This window comes from Ixodes scapularis, unplaced genomic scaffold (assembly GCF_016920785.2).
Source record: "Ixodes scapularis isolate PalLabHiFi unplaced genomic scaffold, ASM1692078v2 PGA_scaffold0__279_contigs__length_252992795, whole genome shotgun sequence".
NCBI lineage: Eukaryota > Metazoa > Arthropoda > Arachnida > Ixodida > Ixodidae > Ixodes > Ixodes scapularis.
This window is the reverse complement of record NW_024609835.1, coordinates 219,026,955-219,049,307: the sequence shown is the minus strand read 5'-3', so window position 1 is coordinate 219,049,307 and position 22,353 is coordinate 219,026,955. Positions and strand designations below refer to the sequence as shown.

Here is a 22,353-nt window from a genome sequence, read left to right as displayed (position 1 = left end):
ATAATCGCGATGTCCATCTTGAGGTTGTCGCTTCACTGCAGTGACACTGTGCACGGTGAGAAGCGCACTCACCGCTGCTAGCTAAATTGGCAAAAAACACCACGCACATGACAAATATTGCGAACTATTTCCAAGTGCTGTCAGCGGTTGATAGAACTGAAATTATATATTACAGTATTTTAAGTTATAATCGAAAGTTCAGAAAATTTGCAGAACCCTACCTTATCAACCTAACCGTGTAGCGGGACCTGTGCTCTTATATTTTAAGTAGTATAAGTGATATTGACTTCGGTCGCATTGTTCACGCAAATTCGTCAAAGTTTGGCAAAATATAGTATGGTGTCGCAGAGTCAGCCCTTAGCCGCAATTTAGTGCAAATGGCACAGCAATCACATCACAGCAGTCCATACGCATGATTGTGCCCATTATATTGCATAAAAAATAAATTTGCAAAATAAAATATGTACAGGCTCAACAATCTCTGACCAAGTGGAACACCTGACATTAAAAATTGCTCGCACATTGACTGTCTGAAAACTTCCATGTATTCATTCCTAGAAACCTGCTTATTTCGAGAAAATACTTGGTGCGAGCCATTTAGAGCAACGTAAGACGTTTTAACATTAATAAAAGGCCTGTTGAGCACCACAATTAAGGCAGTTTTTACTACACCCTGAAGAGAAATTACACAAATGTGATCATTAAAGGGGCACTGACAGATCAGAGTCATTTTTTCTTCCAAAATGATTGAAACCGATGGCAATCGAAGCGTAGGAACTCAGAATTTCTGAAGCAAATAATATGTTATGGCACAATCTGCGCGATTGGAGTCACGTCAAAGATGGAGACGTCCGGTCACTCGAGTCTCTCTCCCGCCTCTGAACCGTCCCAACCGGAAGTGTCGTGTTGTCACGCTTCCGCTGATCAACCGCGCTTCTCTGGGCGTGCCGCCTACAGCGTTGAACAGACGACGCTTCACTTTCGAGTTTAAATATGCAGGTTATTCCACGAAATGTGGACAACTTTGATACTGCGAAAACTACGTATCGCAAAAAAAAGGCTTGTGTTGTTTCAATTCTAGGCCAAGGCCTATTAAGGAAAATTTTAAATGTTCGGGATAATTACGTTGTTATTCACTTTCGCGTCATTATTTTTTTACATACTGAGTGTAAGGGCATATGGTTTCAATTGGAATCTTGCTGAGCATCATTGAAAAACACCAAATCAACAAATTGCAGAACGATACAAGGCACGCGCGGCATTTTTACGACTTTCTAAAAAACCGCACAATTTCCATGGGTTTTTAAATTTCGGTTTGCAATCGGAGAGATTCTCGACACCGACGGGACCACACCCCGCGGAGAAATAGTGCAACCAACCACTGTTGCGCTGTCCTCGCGCAACGCAGGAGAGGCTGGTTGCACCATTTCTTCATTTTTCATCTGAGTAATTTTTATTTTCATCTGAGTAAAGCAACTGTCTTGTACGACTTACTATACCTTTTCGCGCATAGCTCGAACGGTGACACGTTGTCACGAGAAAGTGAAGTCGGAGATTTTAGGTTTTTGTTTTGATTCAACCCTGAGATTCGAAAGTCACGTAAACAGGTTGCGTCACACGTTTCCGCGCAATTTAGGTGTCGCATCCTGCATTACTAGACAGTTTAGAAGCCCGTCCGCGTTATTTAGACTGCTCTGATGGTTCGTAATGTCTCAGCTATAGTACGTTTCAGCTGTCTGTATGGCGTTTCCAAACTGGGTCCTTGAGTTAAGAAATAGTTTAAAACAAATTTATTTCCATCTTAAAACATCGTTATCTAAAAGAAAAAATAAAGATATACTCCGATGAATGTTTGAAGTTTATTCAGGAATCGTAATCATCCTTAGTCTGCTCCGGCGTCGAGTGAAAGCGGATTTGCAGCTTTTCTTTTGAAGCACCTCCCTTTTTGATAAACTTTGCTCGTTTTCTGTCAAAAGTTAGTCAGAGTTTTATATGTGCCCACATGACTCCAGTCATTCCTTTATAAATCTGGGTATTTCAGCCAATTAGACTAAATATATATGTCAGCTGAGCTCTGAATTCTCTACTCTAACACACTTGTCATTTTGAGCTCAGGCTCCACTAGGTTTGAGCACATTGTCAGAAAAGTGCACATGTTGGAAGAGGGCTAAAAAGTACCTCCACTAATAGTTTCTTAATAGTTCAGAATGTGATTGCGTTCTTCGAGTCGCTGTTTTGTAATTTCTTTTTGCCTTGGAGCTTGAGCTGAAATTTGAATTTGTTAATATATAAGTGTCAGACATGTGGACAGCGTTGCTATTCTGTACTGTAGTTCTTGTGTGTGCTTGTTTGTCTGTGTGTTTTTTTGTGTTTGTGGGGAAGTGTATTTTATTAAAATGTGGCAGCACTAAGACACATACCTTGTTTCTGGATACTATATTAGGCACTGAATGCCTGATTGATTGATTTTAAATACTGTTTTTGCTATTATTAACTTTCAATAAATTTCAACCGCCTTGAGAATGCTTGTGGCGCACGCTACGTGATAAGATTTTAAATCGACTGAAACTTCCTGATGGAGACTGTAGTAGAGACCACAGTTATAACAGCTCAACTTTAAATGAAAGACCTCCTTTTGACATGAGCTTATTATAATCCTATTAAGAAACAATATCCTACACTCTGAAATTGTGTCTCTCAGGATTTCTCCAATAAATATCTCGGGCACACACAATGTCGTCGCAGAAGTCTGTCACGCAATGCAATCATTTGAACATCAAGAAACCCGTGAAGTTTCTGTCCAATTTATATATCAACTGGCCGTATCAAAAGGTACGCTGCCAACCCAACATGCCGGCAATACCTTCCACACGCAACAAACTCATATGCTATTAGTATCTAATGGATAGGAGTTAACTTAATGAAAGGGGAGGGGAGGACTAGTATGAAAAAGCATATAAGCCTTGCAATGGCAAGTATTTCACGCACAGAAGTTGAGTAGAGGTTTCCATCTTGTTCAGAAAAAATATACGCCGTTTCCGACATGCTTCTCGAATCTTCGTGGATCAAGCTAGTTCTACTTGCTGTAGCAAACTCCGTCTATTTGTCGGAGGCGATATGCTACGACGGATCAGGTCAAAAAACGAATTCTTTTCTTCAGAACTGGACACGCCCTGGCCACGATGTCATTTTCGTTTGCTGCAACGGATATTGGGACGCCCACGACATTGAATGGCAGAAAGGCCTAGAAGTGAAAGGGACACGGTGGTGCGGACACTGGACCGCATTAAGGACCCGGATTCAAGACAACGCTGTGTACGGACTTCGAACACTTCTTATTACCTACAGTCAAATGGGACCTACAGAAGCCTACATCGACCTGGTCCCCAAGCACTACAGGTTTTGGTATGCAGCAAAATGGCTGGTGCTCGGACACTTCGAGACATGCTTACATTCCCCGCACTCGTTTTCTGGTCAGCAGATGAAGCTTTGCCTTTGCGTTGTGTCGACTAATTTTCAGAAATCTGGAATGATGATTGCTGATACAGGCGCCAATCGATCCGGTATATCAGTGCAACCGGCAACCGATTATCTTTTAGGATATAACCAAGGGGATGGTGCACCTCACAGTTTCGGTTCGTTTTCGGGAAAGCCGGTAAAAATAGCCTGCAGGGTGCTGCCCGCTGTATCTGAAATCTTCACAGCTTGCGATGGGTACTTGGGAAAATTAATGCAACAGCTACTGGCGCGGTTCAATGCCACACTTGTGATAAGAGTGTTCTCGGCGCGGGATAGTGTGTCCGTGTACCTGGCCGAGGAAATTTATATTATTATGCTCCTTCATGTTTCTTCTGGCATACAGCTATTTATAGATTTTGATCTACCGATAGTAAGCCATATTGGAGCCATCACGTTTTTCGTGAAGGCATCGGGCACTATTCCCATCAATGTAAGGTACGTCCTCGAGGAATCAAAGCTCTCAATGTATCTATTGGTGCTATGTCTCGCACTTTGCTTCGCCACCCTCGTTGCAACAGATTTAATAGATTCCACCGTATCTGGAATAACCTTGGCAAATGACACCTTGCTTTTTCTTGTTGCAACGTTCTATTCGACGTCTTGCGACTTGCCTGCTTCTGCCCGTTGCGTCACAAGTCGGCGCTTGATTGTCTTGTCATGGGTTTTGGGCAGCTTCTCCCTTTCAGTGTACTTCAAAGGCCAACTGACGTCGTGGCTGGTCGCCCGCATTCCAGAACCCATTGTCGAAGATCTCATTAAGCTCGAAAAAGCTCTGGACGCCAATGCAATTCGAGCATGCATTACCAGGGACACACCGCGGAAATTGGCTGCTGACGATTCGGACAACACTGGAGTCATGAGGAAAGTGGAGAGGTGCCTCAGTCTGCAGCCAGAACAGGCTACGTTACGCAACTGCTTTAAATGTGCTTCAAACAAAGGATGGCTGTGCTTCACGGTCAGACAGGTACCCTGCTTTATGCGCACAGTCATTCCCAGAGTTACAGAGTCAAAGGATCCCCTGGTGGTAACCTATGCTGGAGTGCGTGTGCGGAAGCACTACCCTCTGAAAAAGGCTTTTCGGTCGCTCGTTCAAAGAGTGCACGAGACCGATTTGTATCACATGACCACCATAGATTGCCAGGTTACACAACCAAAAGAGGAGGTGCAGCCGACGTCGGAGTCGCTGAATATGCTCTCGGTTGCGCAGTTTCTCTTGCCGTGTTTTGGTGTGTCGTTTGCTGTGTTCCTCCTGGAAGTGCTCTTTGGACGCTATTTTGCTCAGCGTGCGGAGAGATTTACAGGAGTACATGTAGCTTAAAGGGCTCTTCAAACAAAATACGAAGCCCGTGCACCGCAAAAACAACACACACACACACACAACAAGACTTTGTGCATATTTAAAATAACCTGAATGTTGCGGCGTGTTTATACCTTTTTAATGAGGACATCAAACATGCAAACAGTACGGCTTTCTGCCTGAATATAGGTTGTTGTCCCCTCCTCTTTTTTGTTTTGTTTTTGGGAGGTTGGGGGGGGGGGGGGGGGGGGAGACTGACAACGACCTCAGAGGCCTAGACAACAACCAGCAGAGCATGTGAGGGGCTATCAAAACCCACGTGATGAGCACCCTTGAAGCCTCTTTCCAAAGACGTCGCCTTAAAATAACAGCGCCCCTGTCAAAAGAAAAGTCCTCAATAGCGTTGGAACCGGAGGAAAACGTCCACTTCAAATACAGCAAGTGCTCTGTCTGCAGAAAACTTGCCCTCTTTGTGCAACCCTTAAGCACTTGTAACAGCAACTATAACCGGCATATTTACAGATTTTGCAAACGTGTGAACGCTATGCTGTGTTTTTTGGCCCAACTCCTTTCAGCGCTCATCTTGTGAATTCCTACTTTTGTCCTTGTGTTTTCGCGCGCAGGTACCAGTTGTAATCTTGAACCAACTCACCTGCATCACCACTTTGATCCGTTCAGCCACGGGATTTTTTTTTCTGCCATGCGAAGGCTACTTGTGGCTGTCTCACTTCGTAGAAAACCTTGCTTGTTGGAGCTCTAGTATGTAAAAGTATATTTTGACAAAGCACTCGTCTGTTTTACTTTGAAAGTGCTAAAACGATGAAGGTCTAAAAGAAACACACAAAACAATAAAAAAAAAAACTTTTATTTTGTCTCTGGATACATTTTTTTTCTTTCTTGGTGGTCGATTGAGCTTACGGCTCGAGCTCTGGGAGGAATGTTTTATACACGCTTCAATATATTCATTTATTTTCTCTTAAGAAACAATTTTTCGCGAACATATCCCGTCTTTTTTACACATTTCTATAATTGGCTGACGCTAGAAGCTCTTAAACTTCACTACATAGTACTATTGTTTTATTTTTTATGAGCAAGAGAGGGTGAAGTCAATCTTAAAAAAAGGTCTGATGCTACAGATAAACTCGGTATACCCAGAATGTGTTTTCGCGGCATTAAGGCCCGTTCACACATGCAGCGGAGCGCTACAACCATAGCGCTAACCTCGCGCTAAGCGCGTGCTGACGGCAGCGTTCACCAGCTTTGTATCGCACCGTCAAAACTGTTGCTCACGGCAGAGGATAAGTAGCCGACGACACGTGAGGAGCGCTACATGAGCGCTTCGCTGCATGTGAGAACCGGCCATTATTCAAGCTTGTAGTGGACATCACATTTTTGTTTTGTTATAGTGTGTAATTACGAACATGTGTATGCAATGGCAGGAACTTCTTGACTTTTTTTTTCTCGTTGACTGCAGTCTTTTCCTTGTAACCGTCAAATTAGTTTTACTAAAGTGACAACTTAAACGCGTTGCACCCCTGGCATCGGTCTGTTTCGATCACTTCGCCACTCTCCCCTTCGACGAAGTGGTAGAATGCTGAGCTCGCAATCGTTGGGCCTTGGGTGAGATTCCTTAAGGGGCGTGCTTTCTGCTTTGTTATTTTTTTTAGGTTAACCCTATTTTGTGTAGATTTCCAATTGAAGATAGCTTCGAAACGCGTTCCGTGGCAATGCGTCACACGTTTCTAAAATATTGCACCTCTTAAACACATTCTGTGTAAGACATAAAAATCATTTTGTCTATATCATAGGCTACGTGACGCAGTGTCGTTGTATTAACAGCAATGAAAGTGGGCTAGCTTTGCTTGAATGGAACGGAGCAAATATTTTTTTTTCGGATAGAGGTTAACCCTTTCATGCCCAGTACTGCACTAGAGCAACAACTAGACAAATATTTATTTTCTCCCCTGCCACGTAAGCCTCAATAAATTAATCGCCCTATGTCCTTAAGAGCTTGGATACCTTCACTTAGCAAGGATCAAAATGCACCTTAAAACAGGTCGATCGTCCATTAATAATAAAAGCTAACAGTGAACATGATATATCACGGCGTGCACCCTTGGCCTGAAAACTGCGAGAAGAAAGACGGGCTAAAATATTACAGCTTCAGTTATACATTTTTCTACTGCGCAATTTTTTAATGTGCCTTGGCCTTCTCTCATGTCGTAACTGGTTTCATGGGCTCGACGCGACGCGGATCCGTAATTGCCCAATGTTGTTCCGGAGCAACATTTCAACACATGCTTATGAAAAAGGGTACTATTTGGGAGACCAGATTTCTATTATTTTGTGTGTTCTAAAATTATGTCAGGATTTGTATGTCTTTAGGATATCAAGTAAAGCTTCGGATAATAAAGCGTTAAAAGAAAAAGACACATACGTATCATCGTTACCAGTACTGAACGTTATTAGTGGTTGCATTCACAATGTATGAAGCCAAGACAACTTTGCCCCGGTTTGGCAGTCCTAGGGCCCTAACATGGTCCTGGTAAGTTTTGGCTCCATGGCGTTAGTTAGTGCCAAGATACTTTTATTTAATGTTTCTCCTCTTCTTTTCATCTGGTTTGCCGCATAATTGCCGAAGTGCAAGACATGTGCGAAAGATGCCACATATCAGCCGAACAACCAGCAGCGAATAATAATACTGGCATCTGTTTTGCAAATGGTAGTCAAAACGTTCAATATTCCTTTAAGCGCAAAGAAGCCACGAATTGTGTTCAAGACGGAATTAAATTACGAACATTCCTGTTGACCAGGATCTTTTCTAGAGGGCGCCAACTCGCTCTTGAGCATGCAAAATAAGCCCGGGTTTCCGGGTTAAGCATTTGCTCGCGATTTCAAGTCATCATTTTTCATCATTTATCCAAGTATCCAAGTAGTCTCTATCAGTATCCAAATAGCCACTATCAGAAGCATAATATGGGAGCAGCACATACCCCTTGAAAGATGAATTAGTACAAGACCGCTGACCTAGAAGCTCTCAACGTTCACCCCTCATGCGACTTTTCTAGAACTCGATGGGTTTTACACTACTAAAAAAAAATTGCTGCTGCCGCCACGCAGACTCTCGAAATGCTTGGGATCGCCTGGAGCTGAGCTGGTTGGTTATTCTCGCTTGTGAGATCTGCAAGCTGAACGAAGGAAGGAATATACAAGGTAGAAAGATACAAGAAACGTACACATGTACTTTACACGACTAACAACCATTTACTCACAGGCTCGAAGAGGCTTACCATTTCGCGCAGCAGTTCACAATCGTAATGAACGCAGCCTCTCAGAACATTTCCGCAGGGGGAACATTCCCAAAACCCCCCTTCTCCTGATACAAGCAAGTTAGGTGACTTTGAGAGTGCATGAAGGACGGCGGCCGCACAAGGGTGGCTGGTTACAGAGAGCGACGGCGTGACTTAAACATAGCAACCGATATGCAGTGAGGGTACTTGAGCCGCCTGGGGGCCCCGCGAGGCGGTGTGTAAGGGTGGCCCGAGGTGGGTCATTGTTTTGTTATGAGCTGTACGCAGATTGGCGCCGCGAAGTGGCGAGAACGGGAGGGGGCGGATGCTCGGGAAAGGGGGAGGGGGGGGGGGAGTTAACACGCACCCAGTAAAACGCACGCCGTCCTCCACTGCGCGGTGCCGAGACTGGCGCAGGGGGACGTCGCCGGTGATTTTCGATTGCTAGGAGTTACGTCACGGCGTCGCTCCCTCTAACCAGCCAATCCAGTGCGGCCTCCGTTGCCATGCGTATTTTCGCCAAGTGTCTCGAGATATGCACCTTGCCACCATCTGGCGGCACACTCAGAAGGTGTTTCATTATCAATTACCACAGCCAGTGGGGCTGTGGCGCCATCCCGTGTCGACGTTGCGAACGTTATATACATGTGCTCCAAACCAGCCCAAGGTCAGCGCATGTACCGGGAAATTGATGCATTTAAAAAGTTTGAAATTCAAACAGATTCATACCGGCGCCCGTTAAACCATACGTATAACCGGTTCCAAACTTCGTTTAGCGGTATAGCTAAACGGCGCTCCGGTTTGATCAAACTGCTCACTGGTTTGGTGGAACTGCTCACAGGCATACTCAAACTGTTCACAGGTTTGTGTGTAGCGTTGTGCATACCTGTTCACACCGCACAGCGGCGTGGCGGACCGGTTTGACAGTGCTCCTCCGTTTAGTCAAACTACTCGTTTGCTTAGTCAATCTTTTTACAGGTTTGAGCCTAGCGGTGCGCGGAACTGTTGACACCGCATTGCGGCGTTGCGGAGGGGTTGGAAAACTACTCACCGGTTTGGTATATCGCTGAGCACCTTCATCAAAGTGCGACCGATGCGCTCTGCGTACCATCCCCTATCAGACTCCCGGGAAACTCCTACAAGTGATCTGGTTTCCCTTGTCGTCGTTATCCACCGTTTCTTCTTACGATAAACCGCAGGCGACGCTACGAGCCGTTCCAGCCAATCCAGCCCGCTAAACGTCTCACGTGACTAAGCGTCGCTGTGTCCTTGCCGCGGGCCATGCGTGACACTCGCACGGTTTTGTATGAGCTCCGATATCTTGTATTGCCCAATGGAGTCCTTCGTAAGCTAAAGTGGAGTATGTTGTTTTTTTTGTTGGACGTCATAAAAAATATTCTTCATGAGCTTTTTCTCTTGCTTGTGTACATGCGCCTACGTTGGAAAGTTCCGGAGAGTGGGTGCAGCAAGCATTCAAACCCACCACAGCGGTTAACGTGATCTGTAGCGGGGACACGGTTGAGCGCGGGTCCTCCTCGCCTACCTCCATCGTATCCCATTCAAACCTCTACAATTCAAACCAAAACAGCGCCACTACTCTTTGTGGTAATATATTTAATAAAATAAAACTTGTGCCTGTAGCACATGTTAAGATTAACGGAAGGTTCATTTGAACATTTTGGTATGTATTTTGCTTATACCTGTTCGCGATGTTCAAAAGGTTAGACAGTCTTCTGCATTCCCCTAATTGTTTTATTCCAAAGAATTTGAGAGAGAAAGTACCACAGGCTCGCTATTTGCGTGTGCTGAGTTAACCCATTTCAGTAATCGCTCACTGCGGTAGCGTAGTAGTTGCCTCGGTACCCGGGTGGCTGTTCAAGGAGGGAGCCGTATCAAAATGGGTACCTGTATCAAACGAATGCCGGTATCAAACAGGTACCCGTATCAAACGGGTAACTCTGACAATCATATACCCATATCAAACGGGTACATACAACAAACCGGTACCCTCATCAAACGGTTACCAGGAAAAACATGTACCCATATCCTATAACGCCATATGACTTTAAAAGCACATGGTAAGGAAAATTGTTTAAACAGACAGATAGAAATAGTCCGTCATAAAATAAATTTACCACGCCAACCAAAATGTTCATGAAGTATTGAAGGCGCGAATTGAATATGTAGTTGGCGCTCGCGGTAGCCCCCGGGAACTTGGCCGCTATAGTCACGTGGTACACTCTTGAGTTCTTTCGGGAGCTTAATCTGGGCGCTAAAGGTTACTTAACAATTTTCGCTATTACTGCAACAAAAATGAAGGATTAATAAGTAACTGTTAGAGGCCATAGGAAACTCCCGAAAGAGCGCAAGCACAACAATTGAGAGCTCTGCGCCGGTCTGAAATGGACGGCGGCATCGGCGGCGGCGTTGACAAGCGCACTCACCCGGCGGCGCGCCACGCTTAGCGTTCGGCGGTGGCGTGGGGAGGTTCTGGAGACTTCAGCGGAGGCACTGGACGGCTACGGTGTCGCTTTCGGCGGCGGCGGCGCACAGGTCTACCACGCTAAAGCGGCTCCCGCGGACTCCAACTATACATCCGTTGCACGCCGTAAATATAGCTCTAAATATTTTTTTCGTTGTAAGTACATTTTATGGCATCCTTCTCCCACACAAGTTGTAAAAAAAAAATATGTCACTCCTGTGCAAATGTCTTTTAATGGGTCGATCGTTTGCAATCTGTTCGAATTTAAGACAGTTTTCTTAGGAGTGTAATCAGATTCATGAACACTTCACAGTAGTCTCTGGAATAAGAGGTACCTACTGCAGATGATTCTTCAATTCATACCTAGAGAAAGGGTTTTCAGGGACGGTCGCTGCTGAGGGAATAAAGGGTAGACGGTACCTTAGCATCGTCCACCCGCTATTGAATTGAATTGAGCTTTATTTCCGGTAGCAACCGAAAATCTCACCCATTTCGCCTGAATGGACGCAACGCTTGTTTCACAGTGCTTTCCTTTGGTATTAAATCAGCTCCCTTTTACACGCGGTCCCTGGCAATCGCCATAACTCGAGAATTGCGCGCTAACGGACTATCGGCCTGGAGCCATGTTGACAAATTGATCCTAGCACACCCTGATGCCAACTGCTTGAGGATTGAGATGCTCTTTGTCCTTGATCAACTTCACTCTTGTGGTCTCCGTACCAACCCTTAGGATACCATCTTGGAACCCAATATTGCTTTCCGGTATCTCGGATTTTGCCATGAAGGCACCACTCAAACCATTGGCCATACATCACAGCCTCTGCCTGAGCTTAGAGCAGTTCTTTTTACGCTGCCACGCTCCCCCAAACTCAACGCGCGCTTCAACGTATCGCTGTTCAGTATATTTGATTCTGCTCTTCGCCTTGCATTCTATATTATGAATAACTCCAGTGTTAGCATTCTCGGAACCTTCATACTAAAAAGCAGCGTTTTGAAGTAACTGTGAAAAAAGAGTTTTCCTACTGAAAGAACCATTTGGCGCCTGTATGAAAATAAACGGGTCCATACCGGTAACAGTTTAGCCATACCGGTCACCAGTTTGCCAAAGGGGTCGCCCGTATGGCTCAAAGGGGTCCCCGTATGAGCCATAACGGTCACCTATTTGGGCAAACAGGTCACTTCTTTGGCAAACGGGTCACTCGTCGGGGCAAATGGGCGACTCGTTTGGTCAAAGTTGTCGTACGTTTGCTCAAACCGGTGAACATGTTGCACAAGCGGGTGACCGGTGACCGTCAAACTGTACCGGTTTAATCAAACGGCTCTCGGGAGCCCGTTTGATATTGAACGTACAGATCGGCGGACTGGGCACGCCTAGCTGTTTCAGCCGTGGCAGCCAATGTTTCCGGAAGGCTGGGAGAACCGGTTCATTAATTGCAGATCGTCCGCGCAATGCAAGCAATTGTATTTATATTTTAAGTGCGCTGATGTGCGCTTATACTGCAACTAAAACTAACATATTTTATTTTCTTTTTTTACGTAAACGCGCGACGTTGGTGAGCTGATATTTTTGACAGAACTTTAAAACTTTGTCCGTCTTTTTTGCCTCAATTTTTTTATTCAGCTCGAGTCTCTCTCGCAGAAGACGCGACCGCATGAAAGAATGTACTTCTAGGGTCCGTTTCACTACATTTCAAGACGCGGCGAAGGTAGCGCGAACACGTGCCTGCAAGAAATTCGAGCATTGCGAGAGCACGCCCGCCGTTGCAGCTGTCAAATTACGAGCTTGTGCTGGGTGCTTTTTTGGCTCGGGCGCAAGCCGAGCTCATGGCCGACGCCATTTCCAGCGTGCGTGCTGAAATGCGCGCGTTTCGCCTGCTTTCCAAGGCTGCAAACGCGACGTGCAGTGGCAACTCCAAGAGAGAAGAAAAGCGCGTATACAGCGGTCCGTGCACCCTCTCCCCTAGCATTGACTGCATTGCCACAAAAAGCCAACCGCAAGTGTTTTTTTTTGTTTCTTTTTTTTTTTTGTTTTTTCTTTATAGAATGCATGAGGAGAGGGTTACGAGGGAGGGGGGTGGGGTGTCTCGGTGTCTTGCTCCTTGACCTCGCCGTCGACCCTTCCTCCTCTCTGGTCGGCTCTGTCACGTGACCAGAGAGAGGGCAGGACACGCTCCACGCTGATAAGCATAGCCAAATCCGGCTGCGCGCGCGTTGACAAACGCTTGTTTCTTTGTCTGCTTGTTTTCCGTTGCAGCTTCGTTTGTCCTGCCTGCTTCAATCTGCCGCCTTTCCCTGCGGTCTTATAAGAATGTCTCTCGACAACGTATGGGATGTGCACCAAATGATCGAAACGTCCTACCCGTATTCGCGACTCCAGCAAAACGGACGCCACCAAGCGGGAAAACCGGGAACCCGCCGGTCCAGGTCGCTCCGCGCCCCTCCGCATCTCCGGTGGCTTTCGCGGACACGTGTTGTCGGCGCGGTGGCGGACAATGTATATTGATTAATTGGTCCGAAAATTTCTTAAGTTTGCCTGAGAGTTCATTACTGTGGTGAAGCCTCGGTCGATTGTTTCCTTCCATTACGTGTTTGAAAGCCCGTTCGAAGCACACGGTCGCGTGCTTTCGATTTCTTGGATGGGGGGGAATCACGGAAAAACGTTTTGATTTCTTGTCTGTCTCGAACCACATTGAAAGTGACGACCAGTTGGTAACTGATGAGTGGTTGCTTTACAAGGATGTAAAACAGTGGACTGAGGACGACAGACGAGGCATTTCACTGGAGGGAACACCAATGTTGCAGTCGAGTGAATGGAAAGGTTCGATAGCTGCTTTTTTTTTTTTTTTTAGTTTGGTGGTATTCGGTTAGCTTCAAGTTTGAGCCACCTACGCCGGTCGGTGCGCTGACTATTCATCTTGGCTGTTTTTCGCCGAAAAAGCCTCTGGACCACACTGAAAGAGTTGGGCTGATTTCGCAATTACTTGATTCAGGAAAACCTGCTCGCTGCAAATGATGAATGAGGGAAATTATCTGTTTTCAAAAGGTGTGGGGACGAGTCTCGCAACGTTAGAAGCTGTCACGGCATTTTGATCTATCGCGCCTCCCAATATTTATATTATACCCCCATCGAAGCCAGCAGCAATGTACGTCTGCATTCCTCATGTTGACCGGCCACAAAAAATACTCATTTTCTCCGTTCAGGATTCGAAGCAAAATTCGATGCCAGAGAGGTTCTGCGTGAATCTCCAATGAAGACTCTGTTCAGTTTGTCTCCGTGCTGCCGGCTAGAACCATTTGGCTAAGTTTAAGTAGCCTCTCTGTCTGTCAAATATATTTTTGTTCAGCAGTTCGCCTAATAGGTAGTGAACTAAGCTCATATTTCAACCCGAAGAATATACTAATATCGTTTTAGTGGGGCATAGTACATAATATAATACATAACCCGCTCGTCAAAATGACTTCTCGATTGCTACTAAAACCTGAATTGAAATACGAGTATCAGCTACTTAGTGGGGCGCCAGCGGGTTAACATACTCTTTGGCTCAAGAAGCGCTTGCTTAATTTTCGTAATTTTCCTGCAGCCTGTGTTGTTGGCCGAGCAGACAACTGGAGCTTGTTTCTGACCGCCGTATTCATAAACATTCCCCTACTCGACTCCAAACTCGACTCGACTTGAGTGGAGTATGGACGCGCGACTCCACTCGAAGTGCCATTGGTATTCACAGACGCGAATCGGCACTCACTCGAACTCGAGATTCCGTTCTCCACTCCAACAAGCTTGAGGACGTCTGGGAGCGAGAATATAGCCAAAAGTTTTATTTAAAACACCATTTTTACGTGAAAAGTAAATATATTCGTTCGTGTTATCTAAAAACGTGTACCATACAAACATCGAATTAGTGAACTACGAAGGTTTATTAAGGCAGCGTAAAGTTTAGACGTGTTTGAGCGGCAAAACGGACAAAGTCGTTACCTTGTCTGGCAACAAGCGCATTCGCTAGCTGCGTCTTGTCGTTCTCTCGTCGACAGTCGTCTATCTCACGGTTTGTCGATTTCGTCTCGTTTTTTCTTGCTTTCGCCGCCCTTTGTCTACCGTGCAGCCCTGCTTCGTCGCCTCGCCGCCTCGCACGACAAATCATGGAGGACCCCAACGGCAACGACTCGGAAATGGCCGATACCGAAGAGCGGGCAGGGGCTCGTTTTATTTATACTGCGGAGGAGAAGGCGCTCCTCCAAGCGCTCGTAACGAAACATGCGCGAGTTCTTGAAAACAAGAAGGCAAATAACTACTCGAAGGAGGCTAAACTTAAAGCTTGGGAGAAACTCAGCACCGAGTATAACAGCCAGCCAAACGTCCGCCCACGAAGCGCTAAGCAACTCAAGAAGCGTTGGGAGAACGAAAAATCCAGATACAAAAAAACCAAGTCCGACGAGACGAGAGACATCCACGCCACGGGTAAGTCGACAATTTGCATATTTGGTAAACCGTTCCCGATGTGTAAAAAGTAAACATCGGAGAGAAGTCCTTTCGACCAGAACAATGCTATGTGCACGACGTCGTGCTCCTTTCCGGGTCTCGTATAAAACTAATTTTCAAAACGAGTTGTTCAAAGCTGTAGCGTAGCAAAGTTCGCTTCATACGCATGCAGCCGATCCAGGTTCGATCCAAAGTGGGCCTACTTCTTTGCTTTTTTCTTGACATATTTTTTTGTAGAACATTTGGCGTTATTGACATTTTTTTTTTTTTTACAATCGTCACTGAAAACAAATGAGGTCCCCGCATCTTGCCGGAAGCCTATTCTAACAAAGTGCCCAGCATTCAATTGCCCATAAGAAGGTTCCAGGTGGGCCTCCACTGGGTTGTGCTAGATTTTCTCTTCGTTAGGTTCGCTTTAGTCCCCTTAACAATTGTTTTTATCTCGCACGGAGGCGTTTCGAAAATTCAGTGTGCTCTTTGAATTGTTCGTCCCATACATTGTTCACTCTTTCCAATCTGAGCTTCAAATTCTTTGGTTTCTGTCACAGGAGGTGGGCCACGAACAAGCCGGCCGATGAGCCCCTCACTCATTCTTGTGGGAGCGGCGGCAGACCACATGGAGACAGTGGTCACAAATCTCTGCGACAGTGACAGGGCAAGAGACCGGCCAGTGCTGTCGCTGCCTCCGGCTGCAATGTTTGAAGCAATGGTGCGAGGCACTGAAGGCAATGACAATCACGCCTGCTAGAACGACGTGCCAGGTAACTGGGGGCTTTTGGATTGGGACAAATTTGCACCAACATTTCGGGGATGGGTACCGTGAGCCGTAACATGTCTACTTGTATCATTTTAACAGAAAATCTGGAACAGAAAAAAAGGCACCGAAGCCTTTTTCTTTTATTGCTCGGCAACGTCTACACTATTGTACATATCTTCGAAGTTCCAAAATTGAAAATGCGAGCAGTGGGTCGTGACATAGTACTGATAGTACTGTGAATTGAAACCAAAACTAGTGGTTAATAGACCTGTTGCAAAGCGTACAGCGCCACGACGGCACAGAATTTTGGGAAGACTCGGTACAGATCACGTGCCTTCTCGTTGCGCTTCCGCGACAGCGAGTGAGTCGTGGCAGCTGCCGCCAGCAGCAGTCGCAGCCATCCGCCATCCCGCCAAACCGTCGTTGGCGGCGTACCGTATCTGTGGCAGTGGGCGCGTTAAGTCGGCGCTCTTTTACTCCTCCTACTCCGAGTGCAGCAACTAAACGGCGCATAGCGTACAGGAGCGCGACACACCGAGGCTGCGTTCCAAACCTACTCGAATGGATACGAGTTACCCTGGCGGATTATGTCACGCGACATCAAAAATAGAGAAACGCTGGACGCGGGTAGGTTTTCGACAACCACCTTTACCCTAGAGTTAGATCGAGTAAGTTTTGGAACACGGGCTTTCCCGCAACACATCGTAGGATAGCGGTGGCGCAGCAGGCGTTTGCGACTTTTATTCAAGCGCATGCCCGCATAAAGCTTTATGCCTGTGGTGCCGGGAACGCCATCCAGATTCGGCGACATTTGGGCATGTGCAGTTTCGTGGCTCCGGGTTCGTTCCTCCGACGTTGCGTCAACCGCATGTGGCGATGGCAACAATCGTAAAGAAATGTACGTCGCTGACGTTCGCGACAAAGCTTGAAATCATCCGCCGCGTTGGAAAAGGAGAAAAGAAGTCCAGCATTGCCGAAGCGTACAACATACTGCGAAGCACTTTGAGCACGCTGCTGAAGACGAAAAGTGACATCAAACCGAAGGCTGAACAAAGCAAGCACTCCAGCACACGCCGTGTTCGGAAACCGGCCTTCGAAAAGGTGGAAAGATCACTTCACAAGTGGTTTATGGACGCAAGGGCTCGGAACATTCCGGCGTCAGGCCGATGCTTCAACGGAAAGCAAAGGACTTCGCATTCATCCACCAAGCACAAAACGTCGCCGCAAGTAGCGGGTGGCTGCAACGCTTCAAAGCCTGTTACAACATTTTCGGGAAGACGGTCTCACTTTTACGCCGCTACTGCAGTGCAATCGACGGTAGTGATCTGGCGCTGGTGGACTGCTTGGAGACAGTGGAGCCGGCCGTAATAAGGCATGCGGTCAGCTCCATGCAGCAATCTACGCTGCGGCAGTTTTTTTCGTCGGAATAAATAGTTCACCTTAACGCTTCACGTGAATACTATACTTCGTTTCAACTTCCGTCCGAACGCAGCCAAAGCTACGTGTGGCCGGAGCCAATCACACGCCGGCAATTGGTCACGCGATCTCGCCTGCACTTGGTATCGCTCCGCTGCGCCGCTGGCCGTCCGCGCCGCCCGCGCTCGCCGAGTATTTCGTCTGCTACGGGTGTATCAACGAAATCGTCTGCTAGAGGTTTAAAAAGTGACCTTTCACGTTCTGAAATTTAGTCGCAGGGGATGTCAGTACGTATGCTGGCCGCTGGCGTCTGTGTCCGAGCTTTCCACCTGTTCGGCATTTCGGCATAGTTTCGAGATGTAAGTAGACATTGCAAGATGCCCGACGACCCAGCCGTTGATGTTTCCTTGTATTGTCTGGATATACCAGGGCTCGAGCCACAGTCCTTTCTACCAGCTTCTTGGCGTACAATGTGATCGGCAGGTAAAGGGGTGCCCTGATTTCGCTGTGTATCAGGGAATTGTAGTGGCCTGGACGCTTTTCTTGTTTACAAAGCATTTGCGGTACGACGCGGCCGGAGTCTCCTGCAGAATTGAAAAGTAGACATTCATCACGACCTCTCGCGCCTGACGCCCAGACATGCCTTTGCGAAAAGACATTTTGAAGAGACTCGGTGAGGAAAGCAACAAACAAGCAGCGAAGCACATGATTCGGCAATTACAGGAACAAAATCAAAACTGAGCGCTGCAGCCGTGTTGCCAGCGGACGTACGTTTTTTCACCAAACCACATGTATCTACATATATTAATAAGAACTTAAACTTCAGATATTTAATTCCTTTAGTTGCAAATCATTCTCAGCAGTACACATCTGGAATATTGTGCAACGTTTACGCACAAAATAGTTGTTTAAAAGGAATTACTTTTGCGGACTACTTTGCGATGCGTAAAAATGCCCTTCTCGAAGTTGCGAAGCGTCCGTCAGCCTTTGGCTGCGCTCGAACGGAAGCTGAAACGAAGTATAGTAATTTTTTGCCGTTAGCCTTTCACTGATTAAATCGCGCTGTACTTTGACGCTCTTTTTGTGTGTGACTTTGTATATCGAATTTTGATTATATCGAACTATTTCACGGTCCTTGCACTGTTCGATATAACGAGGTTTGACTAATTTGCCAACGCCTAGCTTTGAACATTTCTACGAAAGGCCCATGTGGCTGTTGGGCCTCTTCCCCTGTGTACCTGCTCTTCCCCTAGCACTCACAGTGCCAATGTGTTCTGCATGCCCAGATGCTCCTGATCCGTCCGCCTCACCTCTCCAAGACAGCAGCGTTGGAGCTGCTTGTGTGACTCCGCCGGCAAGGAGCATCACCTGCCCCCGTGCTGAGCTGCCAAGCGGAGCATCCAGAAGAACTGGAAACCGCATCGCAGCACTAGAGCGGATCATGGCTCCCGAAAAGGAGGCCCGTGTAGACATCCTCGAGAGGGAAGATCGGCGGAAGGAGGCGCAACATTTAATGCAAATGCGCATACTCCGCAACAAGCTTTTTGAGCAGCGACGACGCGGACGGGCAGAGTTCCAGCTGCTCCAGCTGGAGAGAGAGATAAAGGTGGAGCAGCTGGCAGCCCTGCGCTGCAAGCTACAAGGGTGTGGAAATCACAATTAAATTTGGGTTCTTTCAGTTTAAAAGCATTCCGAGGATTTACTTATTTATTTTATGTGCGCTACATTGTAGTGAAACGATAGAACCTAATGTGTTTTGCATATTCGGAAGTTGAATGAAACAGCACACTACAATTGAAGGGAAGGGTAGGTCTTTCGTTAGCTCTGTGCTGGCCGCAAGTCTTTCCCAGAATATGTTAGATTGACCAAATACGCGGAATTGGATTTGAAAATCAATTTATTCGAGCGCTTACTACTGAATTCGTGTCCGAGTATTTGCACGAGTCAGTGACAGGTCAAGAACAGAGTACAAGCTGGAGATGAGAAGTAGGATGGAAGCTTTAAGTGGAGAGGAGGTTTCTCCTCTCCACCTCAAGCTTCTGTCTGCTTCCTCCTCTCCAGCTTGTACACTATCCTTGACCTGTCATTGACTATAAACGTGTGCTACTGGTTGAATATCCCTATTGGAAACACAGTGCGATGATCTGTGTGCGTTTCAGCGAGCCGTTGATTGTGTCGACAGGGTCTGGAGGTGATGGCAGTACATGAGGACGCAGCCGCCTCCGGCGTCGGGGTACTGGTGGAGAGGGTAGAGCAGGTGGGCATGGCTCTTTTCGCAGCAGGGCCAGGTTGCGCAGTGCAGCACAGGCGGTGATGATGAGGGCTGACCGTTCCGCCTTGTACTGTAGCCGCATGTCCAGGCATGGGAAGCGTCGCTTGAACACTCCAAATGCCCGTTCGACCGAGTTCCTTGTTTTTAGGTGAGCTGCTTGGTACCTATATGGTGCAGCATTGGTAATGGAAGCAACGTTGCAAGATAAAGGTCTTCAGGTGTAAAAATCGCCACTGCTGCAACCATCAGTATGGTTCAGTAACCTGTACAGTGCGGCCCATCCATGCTAGCTGCATTTTCGGCATTTTCTATTGCTTACCAGAGGCTACTGTTCTGCATACAGTGGTTTTGGCTGGTGTTTTCTACATTACCGTTTTAATTCAAGTTCTTGGCCCTAGTCCAATTCTAGTGACAAAAAGCAACAATTGACACCGACTAACTGTGACGAGGAAGAACAACAAATGTTCTCGAGGAAAATAAAAATAGAACTAAAATGTTGTATGCTACATACTTTTGAAACAAAAATTTGTCCACAGGAAGTGAATAATGCCAGCTTTTTTTGCCATACAAAGGCCCAAAGGTCATGAATCTAGCTGTGACAAAGATTTGCAGAACTAATAGTAACCAATAGGAACACTGTGGCTACAGCATCACTTCTTGTTAGCTGTTCTGAATTTCATGCCATTATTTCTTCCAACAAATATTAGTACATACCTGCCCTTCGGGCTGTTGGCTACACCTGGGCTGGTCAGGGGCGTCAGAAGAAATGACATGCAGGCATAGCCTGCATCTCCGAGCAGCAGGCCAGGGATGCGCCGATTCTCGTACAGGACCCTTGCACGACTGTTATCGAATATCCTGCTGTCATGCACGGAGCCTGGCCATCTAGCAACAAGGTCAAAAAACTGCAGCTGGGGTCCTGTGATGGCCTGTGGATAGGAAGGAGCAGTACAGGGATGAGCAGGTTGCCATGATATGAACACAAGTGCTCAAGCTGATATTTCTACTATGATTAGTATATTTTTGACAAAGTGCATCTGCAAGCTTTGGAAATTAACTAGCATTTGAGTTCTCGCAGTTTTATGTGACGTAAGCTTCAATGTGGCTTAATTCCTAGGTTCTTCATGCGGTATAATAGAAGAGAATTTGAGCACGGGATAAAATCTCCCTAATATTTTGTTCGAAAAGTATAATTCAAGGGGAAAATGCTATCAAACATGAGCGTTTGCTATAAAATAACAAAAGCCACCTCGGCACCCAATTAAATGTATGTTTCCAAACACACAATACATAATTCTTGGTTTTGAACCCTCTCTAGCTGGCCCACCACCACTCTGCACTGTCGCAGAGTGCAGATCTCTCTACAAGTTCTAGTCTATATCAGTCACAATATCGCCGAGCTTTCACGTGCCGCACCGGGTCTTGGCGTGCCGTTGTTTTCAACTTACTTCGCTGTCGCTAACAGCACAGACAAAAGTGAACTTACCTGCACGTTGAGGGAGAAGAACCCCTTCCTGTTCCTGAAGACTTCCCCATTGGGACCGCCAGGTCCCTTTATTTTGACGTGGGTGCAGTCGATGCACCCAGTCACACTGGGGAACTTTCCGATGTTGTAGAAATCCCGCATGACCTCGTCGCAGTCGCCCTCCGGGAAATCCACGAGGCGGGGGAAGAGAGTCTCGGCGAGGACTCGGGAGACACGCTCGATTACGCGGCACACCGTCGGCTGCGACACGTTAACGAGGTCGCCCGTAACTACTTGAAAAGTCCCGGCGCCATAAAATCTCAGCGCTATGAGGAGCTGGAGCATCGGGGACAGTGGCAGGCCGCGACTGCTCTCGTTTGCTTCCAGCGGCAGGCACTGGAGAAGGCTTACTACTGTCGATTTCGTAAAACGATATCGCACCAGAAACTCCCAGTCGTTGAAATGCTCCAACGGGTTGAGCCGGTCCCGGCAACGCCGTCTCGGCACATCGACGTCCTGGTCGGGGTCTCGGCTGTCGTGAAGGACTTCGTCCGTTCTCAACACGAAGTCGACGAAGTCGGCGAACGATGTGTCGGCCGCCATGACACTGAACGCACTCGAGTGACTCGAGTGGCCGTTCAAGGTAGCTCCGGCGCAGACTCGAGATCTCGAGTAAATTTTGGAGTTTCGAGTGGAGATTTTGGAGTCGAGTGGAGTTTCGAGTGGAGATCTGTTTATGAATCGCAAAACCACCCTCAAGTCGAGTTTCGAGTCGAGTTTCGAGTCGAGTAGCGTTTAAGAATACGGCGGTTAAACGCGGATACGCACAAAAGCTAGATTTCGCGGACAAATAAGTCACATGGTCGAGGCATGCGAGTTAGCTGAAAATGACTCTCGGTGGAACAATTCTGTAGTCATCGCCACTTTCCTTAGATGATCAAAACTGATTAGTATATTACCGTTTCTCCGGAGCCCATAGTTTCGGTTTTGAACGAAATCTCCGAAACGAAAGTTTGATACGAAAAGAAGAAAAAAACACCGGGAAAACAAAACTATGCTTTGCAAGTTTATGTGCACCGGCTATACTTAACCGTCTCAGTTCAAATACCTATAAAATTGGGCATTAAACATGAGAAAATCGGTTAAATTGAAAGCGCCACCTGTTCAGGCGGCCCGGCCGAGCCAACGCGACCTGGACTCAGCCGCCATGTTTGTTTGGTGGTGGCGCCCCCTACAGGTCGCTGGAGTCGCGAATATCGGCAACAAGCGATTCTTCAAAGAAGTCAGGAATTCTTGCGGTTTGGCTGGGTTCGGCAAATGACAGCTTGTGCGCCGCATCGTGTTGAAACTTCAACGAGCCTTCCTTCTCGTTTTTGTG

The 22,353-nt window shown here is 46.9% G+C and overlaps 1 protein-coding gene and 1 long non-coding RNA gene across 2 annotated transcripts; one reads left to right on the top strand and one right to left on the bottom strand.

Moving 5' to 3' along the window:
- Positions 1-14,517: 14,517 nt before the first annotated feature.
- Positions 14,518-15,826, top strand: LOC120843508 (myb/SANT-like DNA-binding domain-containing protein 3). Its single transcript, XM_040214901.3, has 2 exons — positions 14,518-15,044; positions 15,614-15,826. The coding sequence occupies exons 1-2, from the start codon at positions 14,726-14,728 to the stop codon at positions 15,811-15,813; spliced, it is 519 nt and encodes a 172-aa protein (XP_040070835.1). The 5' UTR covers positions 14,518-14,725; the 3' UTR covers positions 15,814-15,826.
- A 3,711-nt stretch (positions 15,827-19,537) lies between these two features.
- On the bottom strand, positions 19,538-21,039 carry LOC120843509. Its single transcript, XR_005716207.1, has 3 exons — positions 20,997-21,039; positions 20,225-20,439; positions 19,538-19,674 (listed from the first exon to the last, which is right to left on the bottom strand). It is a non-coding gene; the product is annotated as an uncharacterized LOC120843509 (long non-coding RNA).
- Positions 21,040-22,353: the final 1,314 nt, after the last annotated feature.